This window comes from Thalassophryne amazonica, chromosome 5 (genome assembly GCF_902500255.1).
Source record: "Thalassophryne amazonica chromosome 5, fThaAma1.1, whole genome shotgun sequence".
NCBI classification, from domain to species: domain Eukaryota; kingdom Metazoa; phylum Chordata; class Actinopteri; order Batrachoidiformes; family Batrachoididae; genus Thalassophryne; species Thalassophryne amazonica.
In genome coordinates this window covers 59,945,296-59,963,678 of record NC_047107.1, presented here as the reverse complement: position 1 = coordinate 59,963,678, position 18,383 = coordinate 59,945,296, and the positions used below count along the sequence as shown (strand labels likewise).

The 18,383-nt window shown below is 40.2% G+C and overlaps 1 protein-coding gene across 1 annotated transcript in view; it reads left to right on the top strand.

Annotated features, from left to right (window-relative positions):
* LOC117510617 (guanine nucleotide-binding protein G(q) subunit alpha) overlaps positions 1-18,383 on the top strand; it is an 85,251-nt gene that overhangs the window by 43,736 nt on the left and 23,132 nt on the right. The window contains exons 4-6 of the mRNA XM_034170411.1: positions 1,506-1,660; positions 10,457-10,585; positions 11,729-11,858. Coding sequence (XP_034026302.1) covers positions 1,506-1,660; positions 10,457-10,585; positions 11,729-11,858 — 414 coding nt within the window. The remainder of the gene's footprint in view (positions 1-1,505; positions 1,661-10,456; positions 10,586-11,728; positions 11,859-18,383) is intronic.

Genomic DNA, 18,383 nt, shown 5'->3' with positions numbered 1-18,383 from the left:
CTTGCAGTCTCCATTGTTTAGCAGGTGTGTGTCAGGCTCCGGAGAGTGTTTGCAGGGATACAGAGGGCTGTGATCTAAAGCGGTTTGGTTCCCACACCCAGGGATATGTGTGAAACTTAACACTATATTGCCGTACAGGCAGCAAGCAGCATTTTGTTAATCACCAGCCTTGAATTACGCCCTGCCTCGTTTAGGTCCTGTGTCTGAGCACGGATTGAAAAAATGAAATGCCTGGGTTTTTAATCACGGAAATACGGTACCTGCTTTCCGTGAAATGGCGAGTGTCTGTACTGAACTACATGCGAGAGGTTTTTAATGAAAATGCATTGTGATTAGCGGGGGGGTCCGATGTGGGTGAAAATCTGTTAAACATTCGGTAAATACAGCTTTTATTACATGGAAAACCATACAACAGCATTGCGACTTTTGCTTTTGTCCAGTGAATGCCCTGTTTTAAAAAAAAAACACGCCTCTTAAAAAGGGAAAACCCATATATAGGTCGCACCTTTTTCCTGCATCATCAGCTCTTTAATTTAGGATTTCTATGCATTGTTGTAGTGTCCTTTTTATTATTGGCATTTATTCTTTTATTATTAGAATTTATATTGTTTATTGCTTTGATTCCAGGGAAAGTCCAGTGTAAATAGTTGTCATTATTCTTACTATTAATCACGTCTGTGCATTTTTTGTTGTTGTTTTTTTTTTTTTTTTACCTATTTATTTTTCGGTGCTCAAGTTACAGGACCTGCCAAACTAATGTAAAAAGTAAAAGCTTGTGACTTATATTCCAGAAAATACAGTAATTAAAAACAAATATGGTTAAATTAGCATCTGTCTCCAAAACTAGATGATTTGTTGCCAGAGCAACACACTGCCTTTTGCTCTAATTGACTTTCTCATCAGTCAGAGCATTGGGTTATTTTTAGTTATTCTCATGCAAGCAGACACACAGATAAATGGAACCAATCACATATCCTCTTCCCACCCTCAGGGATAGGTCAAGGATATTAAATTATGTAACTGTTGTTCATCAAAAAACCTGTTCTTTCGAAAAGACAAACTTGTAAGCTTCTGAACCTATATGTCTTATATTTGTAGTGTTAACATGAGAATGCAATGAATAGACATGCCATTCACATTGAATAGTGTTTTATGTGAAAGAGGAATGGTTTCGTCATTTAGGGACATACTGGTCTCTAATCATGAACACAGGAGACTTAATTGGAATCTGGGACGGTGAAAATTTTCGCTGTAATGGGCCCAGGGGGAATTGAGCTTCAGATATTAGGTCCATGCTGAGCCTGAGGGTGTACACAAAGTTCTCTGTATAGACTATCAAGTGAAAATAAAACACTGACAATTAGGGCTGCAGATTTGGCTGTTTTGTCCTTCATTTGTGCTTTATTCTAAATGATTTTTAAAAGGTTAATCAATGTGTTGTACAGCTGTTTTGTCATCTTGATCAGTAAAGCCATTCACATTATGCTCCTGCTTTCTTCCCTCAGGGCAATGCCAACATTGTGAGAGAAGTGGACGTAGAAAAGGTCATTGTGTTCGAGAATCCTTTTGTAGATGCAATCAAGAGTTTATGGAATGATCCAGGAATACAAGAATGCTATGATCGAAGGAGGGAGTACCAACTCTCAGACTCCACCAAATAGTAAGTGGGAGTGAAAAGAAAGTAGATCACCCAGAGCACTTGGTACTGCTGAGCCTAAATATCTAATACAGTCGGGTACATAGGCATTCGGACAGTGGCAGTTCTGTAATTTTTCCTCTGTACACACTACAATATAGTTAAAATTAAGTAATCAGTATGTGCTAGTGTAGATCTTCATCTTTAATTCAAAAGACTTAAAAATATCAAATTAACCATTTAGCAATTAGCCCTTTTTATGAATAGTGTCCTATTTTCAGAGTCAACTTACGTAGGTTATTGACTGACGAGCAGTCCAGGTCTCCTTGGGAATGTCTCTTCACCCCAAGAGAAGACCACATCACACATTTGAGAACAAATACCAGGGATCAAAAAGGGAGAAACCCAAGAAGAGAGAACATGTTTCACATGGTGAATTGTACACAATGTTGATCTCAAGCACACACCCCAACCTGCCTTTACGCAGTTCAACTTAAGTGAACTATATATAAGAACAACAAACAGGGTGCTCTGCCAAGCACTGCCACCATGGGGGGGGAAAAAAAAAGTTGTGATGATACAATTTTTGGTGGGTTACAATACCAGTGTGTTCAGACAAAATCTGCTCTCATAGGGGTTATGAATTCAAGCCAGTTCTTCCAAAAATGTTTTTTTAGTAGAGAGGTCAGCTTCTCCATCTTGAAAATTTCCAGGATGATGCCCACCCAATCCTCCAGTGTGGGAGGAGTTGGACTTAGCCATTTCCTGGTAATAGTTTTTTTGCTTGCCACCAGAAGAATTTGTAGTAATTTTATCTCTTCTTGTTTTTATAAATGGAGTGTACTCCAAGTAAAGGGATTCAAAACTTAAAGGTATTTGAATATTAAAAACTTTACTTAAGGAGTCATGTCCATTGGAATTTCCATATCGCATTACAGGTTGCCTCACCTAGCTTAATACCTGCTTCCCTTTCTCATTTTTCTTTAACATACAAAGGTGTTATTATTGCTAACCAGAGATCGAGCAGTGTATAGACTGGAGATGGATTTGGAAGGAGTCACTGAGAAGGCAGATTTAATAATGAGGAAAAACTTGGACTCTACCTCAGAGAAATCTGCTAGCTTACATTCCTGTTCAATATATGATCTTACTTGAAAATATCTGTGTAGGTCACTCTGTTTGAAACCATGGTTTTCCTGTAGAAATTCAAAACAATGTATAGAACTCCTTGGTGTAAGTGAGAAATAAGTTGTAAGATTGGTGTTAGTCCACAGTTTAAAACAGGAATCGCCTCTGTTTGGAATGAAATCTGAGTCATCTATTCAGTGGCATCTTAAATGGATGCAAGATCTTGAGTTGATTCCAAATGTGATAGCTGTTCATTGGAACTGTCAATTCCGAGGTCCAAAGAGTAGTCAATGCAAGGGGAGGGGGCCATTATAAGTCTGGTGGGGGGAGTGCCAGACAGAAAGCAAAAACCTTAGCAGTTACAAAGACAAGAATTTTGTAACTTCTTACAATGGAAAGCACAGATGAGCTAAGTAACAGTAAGAGGTCTGAAAGGGCATGGAAGACAACTAAAATGGATGATGGCAGAATTCTTTCTTTGGTAAACAAAACTCCACAACATCCAGTTCAAGACCTGTCATTGTCGTCTCCAATCCAGATGTGTCTCCATTAATGCAAATAGAGAATTGATGTTGAGATGAAAACCACTGGTAACATTCACAAACATGAAGGCCATAGGGGTGTCGGAAAAAATCGATTCACGTCCGAATCGCGATTCTTATTTATTACGATTCTGAATCGATCCAAAATGTCCAAGAATCGATTTTTAAAAAGCATCTTTTTTAAACATTTTCTTGCTTACTCGCTGCGTGTACTGTACTTTGTCAGGCAACGGCTTCCATACTACAGCGTCCCCGCGAGGGGGGGGCGGTGGTCCGGTGTGCTTTCAAACACTCGTGAGCTGCAGAGTTTAGTCTCTGTAGCTTAGCATGGCGGATGACGAGCTAATTCAGCCAGCACCGTCTTTGCTGAAAGCAAATGTTTGGGCACATTTTGGATTTTATTATTTGCTGCGTAAGAAGAAGCTTGACATGACTTATGCAGTGTGCAAAATCTGCAAAATGAAAGTCAAGTACTTCGGAAACACTTCAAATCCGCAAGCCCACATGCTACGTCATCACCCGGAGCTAAAAGAGGGGAGCAGCATTATCTGCCGACTACTGACCAGCGCTTTGCTAAACTGCCAGCCAACTCCAAACGAGCAAAGCAGATAAGTAAATTTGCATCTAGAATCACTTGATTAACCTTGTAAAGCTGCATTTTCTTAAATATAAACATTTTTTAAGTAATATAACTATTTCTCAGAGCTCTTTGAATCGAAAATCGATTCTGAATCGAATCGTCACCCCAAGAATTGGAATCGAATTGAATCATGAGTTGTTGAACGATTCACATCCCTATAAGGCCATATTAGACTTTACCAGAAAGCATCTTTAAAAAAAAAAAACTGCCTCGTTCTTGAACACTTTTCTTTGGAAAATGCAATCAAGATGAATGTGTACCAGAATGATAAGAATATGGATAAGGAAAGGAGTGGCTCATGATCGGAACTATAGAGTGTATGCACGTTATGTAGTTAAACCCAGAAGCCAACAGTATACCAACATGCTTGATGGTAAACAAAGCGACAGCAGCTGTGTTCTCTCGACCATATACTGCATTGTCAGCTCTCACAAGGTGGACAATTGGACTCAAACAGATTAATAAAAACATAAATCAAATGGCTTTAATACTGTTTTAAGACCTTTGGAGCTCAGATTTTATTAACTATCGATAAAGTCTAACCTGTGGTGCTGTCTGATCTCACAAGCTGGACAACAGGACAGTCCACATGTGACATCATGACTCAAACAGTTTCAGACTGTTTTCAGCCTGTCAGAGCTCCATGAGGGTGTTTAATTAACAACAGTTAAAGCCGAACCGGCGTTTTTGTGGATTAACGTCTGTAAACACACAAACTCCTGCATTTGTGACAAAACAATGACAATCATTAAAGCAAGTTACTTTGGTATGAAAAGTATTTAGTATGTATTTTACCTGCATGTCTGGCTAAGCAGGAGGAACAACATAATCTTACCCGTACACTGTGGATACGTGTGATTTTCCTTGCCGCCATTCAAAAAAACAAAACCATGCACAAAGCAACTCACTTTTGCTGTGATGATCTGAGACACGTCTTATGATGATCTTGTTCACGGACCCTGCAGTGAAGTATTTATATCCTTAACAAAATAGTTGTAGATGTCAGAGTACTGAATATCAGGGACATAGTCACATGTCAGCAGCTCCAAAAACATTCGCAAAAAATACAGGTCCTGAAGGCCAGTACACACCATGTTTGTCATATACCTATCCTTTGCTGACTTCACCACAAAAAAGGATTTTGCTCCTAGGTTGCGGAATTTTGGATCTTTCAGCTCCTGTAAATAATTGATTTCTTTCAGCCATTTCCCATCTGACATGCAGGGTGTGCTTTGAGAACATCCGTGTATATCCTCTATACCAGACCTGGGCAAACTGCGGCCCGGGGGCTACATGCAGCCCTTTGCCGCCTCTGTCCGGCCCTCATGAGGTCTGTGATTATTATTACATATATTAAAAATGTCAAGCTTGTGTGTTGCAAATCATTAGAGAGGTTTATTTAGGTATATTTAAATATTTACATATTATTACAATAATAAAAAATGACCTATAAAAGCTATTAAATAGGTAATTTTTTTGTAAAATTTGTAATGGGAGACAGCCGAGTTATCGATGGTGTGGCCCTCGGACATAATTCAGGCTCCCTATGTGGCCCCGTGTAAAAAATTAATTGCCCACCCCTGCTCTACACCATGTCATCTGTCAAAAATGGTGGAGATGGTGTTATGCGCAGAGGTGGGAAACACCGGCTTCATTGAGTAAAAGTTTCTTCCATGTATTGCTTCTACCTGTGCACTTAAGAGATGATTTCACTGATTAGCTTGTCTGCCTGCCTGAAGAGTTGAACTAAGTTCAGTTAGCTAGTTTATTAGGTGAATGAAACAAATATGTGGTAGGTAGGAATTTTACTCACTGAAGCAGGAATTACCCACCTCTGGCATTATGGCATGGTTGTATGGTGTATGGTTGCCAGTGGAACTGGGCCACTGATGTTTATTGATGATGTGACTGCTGATGGAAGTAGCATAATGAAATCTGAAATGTTTAATAGGGCTGCTGTACTATCTGCTCAGATTCAGATACCTCTTAGGACAGTGCTTCATAGTACAGATGGATATTGCTCAAATCATACTGTCAAAGCAACTCAATAACGTTTTGATGTAAAGAAATGGAATATTCTTTAGCAGCCAAGTCATTCACCTGAACTCAACCCCACACAACCTTTTCACTTACTGAAGACAAAACTGGGGGCAAAAAGATCCAAAAACAAGCAGCAACTGAAAAAGGCTGCAGTAAAGGTCTGGAAAAGCATCTCAAGGGAGGAACCTTGGCATTTGGTGATGTTCATGGGTTCCGCACCTCAGATAATTATTGACTACAAAGAATTTTCATCCAAGTATGAGTTAATGTGTTCTTCAAAATGAGAAGGTATGCTGGCCTTAGATGCCATGAACTGAACCTGGAAGTAAATAGATCGAGGTTGAATGAGAGAAAAAATTTATGTAGCAATCCAGCTATTACGTTTTGGAACAGTTTACCACCTGAAGTGGTTCTCTCATCCAGTATCAATGCTTTTAAAGCAAACTGATTTATATTATAGTGTAAATGCCACCAGGTTTTAGAATTGTTAATAACTGTTTTATTGTAACTTTTAATAATGTTATGATGTGTCATTATATACATTTATGTATACAGTATTTTACACAATAAAATTAATTATGAACAGTAGAGCTTCTATTTGTGTTCCTGTTTGGGCTGGGTAGTACAGCAGTCCTGGTAATCACTGGTGTAATAGTACACCACGATATGGTTTGTGCAATACTGTCAATGCTGTGATAACACAATACATGTTGGGGCAACTTTTTGAAAATGCCATGGAAGAATAGCAGACAAAATAATGAAAAACCATATCCATTAATTTTGAGATCCGTACACATTCCTGTGCCAAATCAACATTCAGATCCACCGCGTGTCTGCTGTGACGACCTGAGTGAAACAAGGGAGATACCGAAGGGACTTGCTTTTTTGGATTAAATCTGAAAGCCTACACTTCAGTTGCATCTTGTTGGCTTCATTTCAACTCCATTGTAGTGGTTTACAAAAGTAAACTTTAAAAATTGTTACTGTCCAAATGCTTATGTATCTGACTGTATTTATGGATGTTAATTAGTGCACAGTGTGCCCACACTTACCATTTGCTTCAGAAAGTTATTTTAGCTGATCTACAATTCATAAGGAAATTGTGTATTCAATCAGGGTTATTTTTTTGTTTTGTTTTGTTTTTATTTTTGATCACCTGCACTGTCTTTGCAAATGTAGCTTAACTGGGAGTGTCACTGACTAACTGTCTTTACTGTTTGTTGTATTTGCTATGTAAGAAAGTCACATGTTTCCAGCTGTATGTTAGGGGTTGGCTGAGCTGATACTATTTTTCATTTTTCTGTTGGCTGGTATTGTATTTTTTATGCTATTGCTGAGAAAAAACATACATTTAAAAAGTTGGAGAGAAGTAGAATATGATGTTTAAAGTGATTCACTTCTTCCCACTACTATTCAGATATGCATTTTTTTGTTGATATTCTTTTTTTCTGTATTTTGTATTGGAAAAATAAGGTGAATGTGATGTGATGTTTTGATGACAGATCTGATGTTCAGTGATTGTGTCTGTCTGAATAAATTCATTCATTCAAATAAAAAAAAGTTTAGAGTTTGGAGAAGAGTTGATGGTTTTGGCATGCCAACTCAAGATCTCGTTCCACTGAGTTCTGTTTGTGAGCTTGCGACCCTGAGATTTCAGCCACTCAGCCACGAGAGTTGGGGTAATTTACTTTCGGTCGTCTGCCAGCAATGCACTTGTAAAAGATGCAGTTTCTATGCATTTTCTTACGTTTTCTGCCATGGCTTCAGCAAGTTATCCTCTCGAGGTATGTTCAAAATGTAGCTTGAATGAAGTTCTTGTTGATTTTAAATCATATTCAGAACAAAAATTGCTAATATTATTGATAAGAGCATGCAGACTGTCAGCAACTGTAGTGGAAAATCATGGTCAATAATTAATTATTCATAAAACAAGTATAAAAATACAATAAAAGCACACTTTGTCATTTAAAAAAGCATCATAGTAAAACTCATAAATATAATGATATAAAACTCATCAATCACAAAAAATCAAACACCATAAAAATAATCATAGTATTTCTTTAAAGTAATAGCACTTGGAGCATTTACCACATGATGAGGGAGGTTGTTTCACAAAGTTACACCTCCATTTGGGGAAAAAAAAAAAAAAATTCTTGAGTCATATCTGCGTCTTTGCACCTCAAAAAAATGGGAGAGTGACTTCTCAAACATGAATAAACTTTATTTTGGGGGAATAAATTTATATATTCTGGTGGGGGGGCTTAGTCAGTCCACTAGCAACATGCAGAGTTGTGTGCAATATCAGACATTTGCAGGCATCACTGCAGCAATCTCTATTCCCCCCCCCCCCCCACAGGATTTAAAAGAAATATTGGCCGGCATCAGTCTTGAAGATCCTGATTGATTGTTCCAGAAGAACCACCCTCTTTTACTAAACAACAAAACTCATTGTTAAGAACAATTAATTTAATTTAAATAATTTATTTCGATATCACTGAGGTATCACACGTTCAATATGATGAAATATGCATCATTTATTTCAGTCTACACAAATCAAAGAAAATATGAGAGACATCATGAAGGATCTGACACCTGCCTTCAGTTTCTATCAACCTGCCAAAACTGGAAAAATCACCAGCAAGCCCAGTGGTTTCGTATGATATTACATGATTTAAATTGACACAAAAGGTAGTTTCAGAACTGTGCACATTGCTAGAGAAGCATCTGTGTCCTTGCATCATCAAGATATCCAGGATATCTAGGATCAACCATGAGGCCTCACAGGTGGCATTCTACCAGACGGTGGCTAACAGGATGATGCAGGTGACCGCTGTCACCGGAGACCACCAGCTGACCATATAGCAGGCACTGCAGGTGTTCACCAAACTTTGTTGAGCAGTTCCCAGTCTGGCAACATGGACAGCCTTGTTGGGCAGATCTCAAGCCACACATTTTTCCCTCAAATAAAATAGTGTTTAAGTAAAACTGAAATCAGTATTTACAGAATTGATTGAGTTAATTTTGTAAAATCAATATATACACACAGAAGTGAATATATCAAGTACAAACTGAACAGAGAACAATAAGATCTTAATAAATTAAAATAAATAGAAACTGTATCCCTGTGGAAGCGTAGACAACAACAAATTTAGCACCAAGTTTTGGACAAGAAAACAGCAACAAATAGCACCAAGATTCGCACTAGAAAATAATGGACGAGAAGATAAACTAGTCTTTTGGACCAGAAATCACATTTTTTTAAAAAAAAAGGTTGAGTTCTTCTTCCCTAGCTGATTGGATAAAATTGACTTTAACTGTCTTTTAAAACTTACCTGGTTGCTAATTGACTGCAAGATCTATATTTTATATAAGATATATTTGATCTGAATAGTTCCAGACGTGTGGGATAAGGCGGTTATATCTTGATCTTTCAACCTACCAGTTGTTTGCGAACCTTCGCAGTAATAACAGTGTGGCACTGACAATGCATTTTAATTTTGACAGCAGGGTGACTTTATGAGCGATAATCTGGGCAGCTACAAAATGCAAGGATTGGTAAATTATTCAGATTAATTGATCAAAATATATGTTAATCATTAACCTTATTTTGTGATGTTTGATAGCGTCGATTCCCAGCAGAATATTGTAGTTTATAATGCCCGAGAATTAAGTGCTGGCTGCAGAGCAAAAGACCGGAAGTAAAGAACCCCAAGTCCTCTCGCACATAGGCAGCACAACCTCAGCCCCCAAGATTAGAAGCTGGCATTCCATCTCTCTACTTCTATGGTATTATATATTATATAGATCTTTATAATTTGATTGGTGGTTTGTATGTTACGTGATATGGATTATTCATACCATTTGCCATTGTGTTCCCTTTACGTGTAATTTTGGTTCTGTGTGTTTTGTGCTGCTGCACGCCACCATGTGCTCACACTAGCGGTGACGGCACTTATCTTAAAAACAAACAGCGGCCTGACAGTGCCCAGACTCGTGGGGCAACGGACGGGAAGGTTGGCCGGGTTGGCCCTGCCACAGGCCGGGTTGGCCCCGCTGAGTGAGACGGGGCATCTCGGTCTTTCTGCCGAGCTTTGGCAGACACTGTAGGGCCGAGAAGGGCATAAGTCCCTTTTCTCTTGTTTATAAATGCGTAAAATATCAAATGACAAGGATCTGTTTTAGGCATTATATAAAACAAGTAATTTTTTTTGTTTGTTTTTTTTTTCATTAGTGCAATCGTACAAATATTTCATGAGGTGAAAGCTGGAATGTTCCAGTCAACTCTGCTGTGCCTCGTTGAATGGAACATTTCATCTTTCACCTCATAAAATATTTGTACCATTGCACTCATAAACATTCATTATTTGTATGTTATAAATCTCAATGGTGCAGTTCTTTCAAAGCTTTGCTCCACGTGTTTTTTTTTTGGGGGGGGGGATGGCTTCACTGTCCTGTTTCTGACCTCTGTAGTTACCTGAATGCTTTGGATCGGATTGCTGAACCATCCTACCTTCCTACTCAGCAGGATGTTTTGAGGGTTCGAGTCCCAACCACTGGCATCATAGAATACCCGTTTGACCTACAGAGCGTCATATTCAGGTGAGCGCTGAGATGAATGTGGCTGTCTTGTGTAGTATTTACTTATGTACTCTTTTGTTTTGCCTTTGTCACTGTCCCAGCACTGGAGGTCAGTAAAAGCACAGAAAATGATCTGAAAAATCCAATCCACTTTATTTTTATAGCACATTTTACAAACAGAATGCTACCAAAGTGCTGCACAAAAATGGAGTAAAACAGTGCTCTGACCATGAAAATAGTATAAATACATTAAAACTATAAATAAATGAATGACTATATCATTAGAAAGTACAAAATAAAACCATAGGTAAAATCCTTAGTAAAATATCATAAAAGTACAGGTTAAAACACTTAAAAGACAACAGAGGACCATACAACTCACATGGAGCTAAAAGCCAGAGAATAAAAGTGGGTCTTTAGGCAAGACTTAAAACACTCCACTGTGGGGGCAGTTCGGACGTGGAGGGACAGAGCATTCCAAAGTCTGGGACCTGCCACAGAGAAGGCTCTGCCACCAAAAGAAATGGGTAATAAAATCAGTTCAGTGATTTGTAGTATTTATGTAACTTTCATAGTCATCTCGAGCATGATGTTATCAGCCCTGAAGCTTTTGTTGAAGATTATGTTCCAACAATGCAATTCTTAAAGAAGGATTTTGACATAAATGCCTATAAATGTTGAAAAGGATGCACTTTCTGAACTCTGTTTTAATGAAGTATTGAAATATTTGAACAGGATGCTGAATCTCATTTAAAATTTGAATGCAGTGACTTTACAGCAAATTTCTATTTTTCAACTTTATTGCAGAGTGGCATTCAAGATTTGAGCATTCAGTAGAATACAAACCTTCTATGTGTGTTCATATTTAATTCTCCAAATTCCGCTCTGAGTCTTTGCTGTGAGAATGGTGTATTCTAAAGGGAACAAATGAAATGTGCTGGAAGAAATATAACAGCAGATGGTGCTCAGTTTCTGATGCTTTGATGTGTTTGCTTCTCAGTCTCTTAATGAGTAACAGAAACTGAATTTTATTGGAACGGTTGAGTTCACTGCTAAGCATTTGTTTTAGTATGAGCTTCATCTATTCAAAATGGGGATGTCCTTGGAGCAAAAGGAGACTTAATGATTTTACCACTTATTGTGTGTATACTCCCTCTATGACAGGATGGTGGATGTGGGTGGTCAGAGGTCAGAGAGGAGGAAGTGGATCCACTGCTTTGAAAACGTCACTTCCATCATGTTCCTGGTAGCACTCAGCGAGTATGACCAAGTTTTGGTGGAATCGGACAATGAGGTGAACAATAAATAAATATATCCACTTAATAAAAATATGAGCACAACTCTTTTGTTTTTGCTCCCATTTTTCATGAGCTGAACTCAAAGATCTAAAACATTTTCTTTATAGACAAAATACCTATTTCTCCCAAATATTGTTAACAAATCTGTCTAAATTTGTGTTAGTGCGCACTTCTCCTTTGCCGAGATAATCCATCCCACCTCAATGATGTGGCTAATTAGATTATTGCACAGGTGTGCCTTAGGCTGGCCACAATAAAAGGCCGCTCTGAAATGTCGGGTGGGGGGGGGTGTCAGAAAACCAGTCAGTGTGCCCACCATTTGCCTCACGCAGTGCAACACATCTCCTTTGTTGGTCCACTCCTCTTCAATGGCTGTGTGAAGTTCCTGGATATGGGCAAGAACTCAAACATGCTGTCGTATACACTGATCCAGAGCATCCCAAACATGCTGAATGGGTAACATGTCCAGTGAGTATGCTGGCCATGCAAGAACTGGGATGTTTTCAGCTTCCAGGAATTGTGCACATATCCTTGCAACATGGGGCCGTGCATTATCATACTGCAACATGAGGTGATGGTTGTGGATGAATGGCACACTAATGGGCCCCAGGATCTTGCTACGGTATCTCTGTGCATTTAACACCCCATCAATAAAATGCAACTGTGTTCGTTGTCCATGACATACGCCTACCCATACCATAACCCCACCGCCACCATAGGCCACTCAGTCCACAACGTTGACATCAGCAAACCGCTCACCCACACAACCCCACACATGCTGTCTGCCATCTGCCCTGAACAGTGAAAACCGGAATTCATCTGTGAAGAGAAAACCTCTCCAATGTGCCAGATGCTATCAAATGTGAGAATTTACCCACTGAAGTTGCTTACGGCGACGACCTGCAGTCAAGTCGAGACCTCGATGAGGACGATGAGCATGCAGATGAGCTTCCCTGAGATGGCTTCTGACCGTTTGTACTGAAATTTTTTGGTTCTGCAAAACAATTGTTGCAGCAGCTGTCCGGGTGGCTGGTCTCAGATGATGTTGGAGGTGAACATGCTAGATGTGGAGGTCCTGGCCTGGTGTGGTTACACGTGGTCTGTGGTTGTGAGGCCGGTTAGATGTACTGCCAAATTCTCTGAAATGCCTTTGGAGACGGCTTATGGTAGAGAAATTAACATTCAATTCACAGGCACAAAGTACCATGCGCCACTGGATTCCTGGGCCCGTATTCACGAAGCAACTCAAAGCCCTCTCAAAGAGCTCCTGACTTAGCCTAAAATTTCCTGGCAAGGAATCTTAGCCTAAGAGTGACCCAGCAGATGTCTGAGAGCAACTCTGAGCAAGGAGGGGACAGAAACTCCTATATTTGTGAGGAGGCGGGGTTGACCCCGTTGCTAGGTATGACACAGTCCTCTAAGAGATGTGATTAGTTGTCACGGAAAGGGGAGAGAAAATAAAAATAAAAAAACAAATGCACTCCACCATCCTAGTCATGACTGGACAGTGAAATCAACTGATCATATAACCTGAACCGCATTAAGACATGCAGTCGTCATGGAAAATAGAAAATGTCCCAAGATGACTCATGCAATAAATTTGGAGAAATCAGTGACCTAATTGAATTAAATGAGGTAATTGATGCTGCTACTGAGACTGACACACCACTTACCGATTCCCCAAATTCTCAGCCTTATCCTTATCTGTAAAGAACCTGGTTGTTCAGGTTGTATTTCGGGTTCTTACCTGCAGAAACCAGCGATTAAGTTGAAAAGTACATCTCCTCCCTGAAACAGAGCCCAAATGCAAATGTCATTCAGTTTTGGAAAGAAAATTCTGCATCCTTTCCATGACTAGCTAGTAGTTGTTGTTGTTTTAATAGTGGTGTTCAGCATTCCAAGTGGCTCTGAAAATGCCAATGTTCCCTTCTTAGTTGCTGGCCTGTTTTCTTTTTTGGTTCCTTCTTCGACTCTCATTTATTCGAACTGGATAAATGAGAAGTGCTCACTAACACAGATTTAGACAGATTTGTGAACAGTATTTGAGAGAAGAATTTTGTGTACAAAGACAATGGTTTAGATCTTTTGAGTTCAGCTTATGAAAAATGGGAGCAAAAACAAAAGTTTTGTGTTTATATTTTTGTTCAGTATACTGTATAGAGTAGTGAAAAAAGTGTGTGTGTGTGTGTGTGTGTGTGTGTGTGTGTGTGTGTGTGTGTGTGTGTGTGTGTGTGTGTGTGTGTGTGTGTGTGTGTGTGTGTGTGTGTGTGTGTGTGTGTGTATATATACACACAGTATGGCACATAAGTATTTGATCCACTGCCTGTTTTCCAGTTTTTCCCACCTACAAAGAATGGAGAGGTCTGTAATTTTTAATCATAGGTACGCTTCAACTGTGAGACAGAATCTAAAAAAAAATTAGAAAATCACATTGTATGATTTTAAACAATTAATTTGCATTTTATTGCATGAAATAAGTATTTGATCACCTACCAACCAGCAAGAATTCTGGCTCTTACAGACCTGTTGATTTTTCTTTAAGAAGCCCTCCTATTCTGCACTCTTTACATGTATTAATTGGACTGTTTGAACTCGTTACGTCAGTCACACCCCAACCTCCAACCCAATTAATCACACTCCTGCCTATCCATTATGGACAAGACCAAAGAGCTGTCTAAGGACACCAGGGACAAAGTTGTAGACCTGCACAAGGCTGGGGTGGGCTACAGGACAACAGGCAAGCAGCTTGGTGAGAGGGCAACAACTGTTTGGTGCAATTATTAGTAAATGGAAGAAACACAAGATGACTGTCAATCTTTCTCGGTCTGGGGTTCCATGCAAAATCTCGCCTCGTGGGGTAAGGATTATTCTGAGAAAGCCCAGAACTACATAGGAGGACCTGGTCAGTGACCTGAAGAGGGGTGGGACCACAGCCGTAATGATTACATTAGTGACACGCTACGACATCATGGTTTAAAATTCTACAGGGCAGCAAGGTCCCCCTGCTCAAGCCAGACCTGTTTGAAGTTCACCAGAGGAGGCATGGGAGAAGGTTATGTGTTCAGATGAGACCAAAATAGAGCTTTTTGGTATCAACTCCACTCGCCGTGTTTGGAGGATGAGAACAACCGTGAGAACACCGTCCCAACCGTGAAGCATTGGTGTAGAAACATAATTTTTGGGGGTGCTTTTCTGCAAAGGGGACAGAAAGACTGCACCATATTGAAGGGAGGATGGATGGGGTCTTGTATCATGAGATTTTGTCAAACAGCCTCCTTCTCTCAGTAAGAGCATTGAAGATGCGTTGTGGCTGGGTCTTCCAGCATGACAATGACCCCAAAGACACAGCCAGGGCAACTAAGGAGTGGCTCCATAAGAAGCATTTCAAGGTCCTGGAGTGGCCTAGCCAGTCTTCAGACCTGAATTCAATAGAAAATCTTTCGAGGGTGCTGAAACTCCAAACCTGAAAGATCTGGAGAAGATCTGTATGGAGGAGTGAACCAAAATCCCTGCTGCAGTGTGTACAAACTTGGTCAAGAACTACAGAAAACGTCTGACCTCTGTAATTGCAAACAAAGGTTTCTGTACCAAATATTAGGGCCCCTTCACACATAGTGTGAATTTGGTCGAATTGCACATGAAGAGCGCAAGAAGCAGGAATTGTGTGCAAAACGTGTAAAATTGTAGCTGCTTCCAACACCTCGTACACCTGTTGCTACAACTATTTGCGCATACCAGTAGCTGAAAGACAGAGTGTGTCTGCTCCTGGATACCCCATCTTGAGAACGCAGAACACATTCCGTGTTTGGAAGGACATGAACTGACAACATTCCTCCTTGAGCCGCGTGTCTCTGCTTGCTGTCCTCACGTGGAAATATATAAAACATCTTTCACCTTTGCGCCGGGTTGCAGCAGCAGCACACAGTGTACACCATCCATGTCTTTGTTGACTTCAGGCATTTTTCCGCACTGATTACAGGCCAGCAATGGTAGCGCAGTGGTAATGTTTCCGTCTGGTAATCGGAGCTTTTGGGTTTGTATCCCGTGAGTAACGTGTTTTTTTTTGTTGTTTTTTTTTACCAGGGTTATTTTACCACAGGGTTCTGTATTGCGTTCCCTTTTATGTATTATTTATATCAACCCAGTGATATTCACCAATTATACAGCTGGTTTTTATTTTATTGTTCTCCACATCTGCGGCATGATGTAGTGCAGCTGCTCGCACTCTGTTCCTGCTTGAAAGACACTGTTGCGTGTGAGAACTGTCACACCGGGATCGTGCACGCTTGCCTGTCGGCTTGATGTTCGCGCGGTTCGCTCATACGAGCTGTTTTGCTGTGAGTCGCCCTGAGTTGTACTTATTCGTACTGTGTGAAAGGGCCCTTAAGGTCAGTTTTTCTATTGTATCAAATAATTATTTCATGCAATAAAATGCAGATTAATTAGTTAAAAATCATACAATGTGATTTTCAGATTTTTTTTTTTTTTTTTTTTTTAAATCCCTTTGGCAGCTCCCTTGTTTTCACACAGGGTCGCCACAGCAGATCCGAGGTGGAGCCGCATGTTGATGGAAGTGTACCTACAATAACAATTACAGACCTCTCCATTCTTTGTAGGTGATGTAAACATATGACTACAGTACAGTTTAAAAAGTGTCTGCAAACATTGAGGGCAGTGATTGTGACAGAGTGAGGAGTACTGTTTTTTGTTTCGTTTTGTTTTTGTCAGCTTGCTCACAGATGTCTAGTCGTTTCCAGGCCAGGCCCAACCTTCTCACCCACTTTGTTGAACATTGGTTCATTAGTTTTTCACATGTGGGCTAAAACATGTTCTTTTGGATTGAATAATAATGATTTTAGATCTCAGAATATTTTAGTAATTTGATAAGATGTAACTTCCTCCTTTACCAGTGCGCCTGTGAAGAAAAGCTAGTCTTCATTTCCTTATTCATTTGCCCTTCCTTCTCGTCTTTTCCCTTGGAAAGCATTTGTAAATTATTAGCCAGCTGTTTTGAATGCAGCCTCGGGCTGTCTCTGCTGAAGGGGACACCCTGTGCTGTTCAGTTTTTTTTTATGAGACTTTGTGTTCAGTTGTGTCTCTGTACATTTGGGTTTTTCCCCATTTTTTTTTAAACCTGCTTGAGTTAATCTGTGCTCTACTAATGAAATGCATTCCTGTAAATATGAGGTCTATTAGAAAAGTATCCGACCTTATTATTTTTTTCAAAAACCATATGGATTTGAATCACGTGTGATTACATCAGACATGCTTGCACCCTTGTGGGCATGCGAGAGTTTTTTCACGCCTGTCGGTTACGTCATTCGCCTGTGGGCAGTCTTTGAGTGAGAAGTCGCCCACCCTCTCATCGATTTTTTTTCATTGTTTAGGAATGGCTCAGAGACTGCTGCTTTGTTTGATCAAAATTTTTTCAAAACTGTAAGGCACAACTGAGTGGACACCATTCGATAAATTCAGCTGGTTTTCGGTAAAAAATTTTAACGGCTGATGAGAGATTTTGGTCTGGTAGTGTCGCCGTAAGGACGGCCCACGGTGCGCGATCTGCGCTTCGAGGTGGCAGCATCTCGCTGTTTCAAGTTGAAAACTTCCACATTTCAGGCTCTGTTGACCCAGGAAGTCGTCAGAGAACAGAAAACTTTCAGAAGAAGTCGGCATGAGGAGTTTATTCGGACATTCCATTGTTAACGGACATTTTGTAATGAAAGAACGTGCGGGCAGAGTCGCATGTCGGGCCGGACCGACCGCGGGGGGTCGCGACAGGAAAAACACCTCCGTTGGAAACCTTAACGGGCAAGTTGGAACATGCCCAAGCTGTTAAACTATTTCTCAGTTACTCACTTGTTGAAAGCCATCAAAAGCCGCCTGAATTTTACAAATGGTTTTCAACACGGAGGTGTTTTTCCTGTCGCGGCGCACACAGATTCGCAGAGTCGTCACGGAAACGACTCGGCGAATTTGCACGCACGTCTTTCATTAAAAAATGTCCTTAAACAGTGGAATGTCCGCATAAAGTCCTCATGCTGGCCTCTTCTGAATCTTCTCTGTTCTCTCACGATGTCCTGGGTGAATTAAGCCTTAAATTAGGATGTCTTCAGGTCGAAACAGGCGACTGCGTGACGTCCCGCTCCGTGGGAAGTCCTTACACCGACAGAAACACCCCATAATCTCTCATCAGCCGTTAAACTTTTCACCGAAAACCAGCTTAATTTCTCCAATAGTGTCCACTCGGATATTCCTCACAGGTCCAGAAAAAACTTTGATAAAGCAACGCGCGGCGTCTCGAGCAGTGTGTGAAACAAAGGAATTCAGCCAAGAGGGCGGGACCACATCTCACTCAAGGCCTGCCCACAGGGAAATGACGTCACCGACACACGTGAAAAAACTCACGCATGCGCACGAGGGTTCAAGCATGATTGGTGTAATCGCACGTCATTCAAATCCATATAGTTAAAAAAAAAAAAAAAGTGTTGGTTTCTTATCTAATAGACCTCGTATATATAACT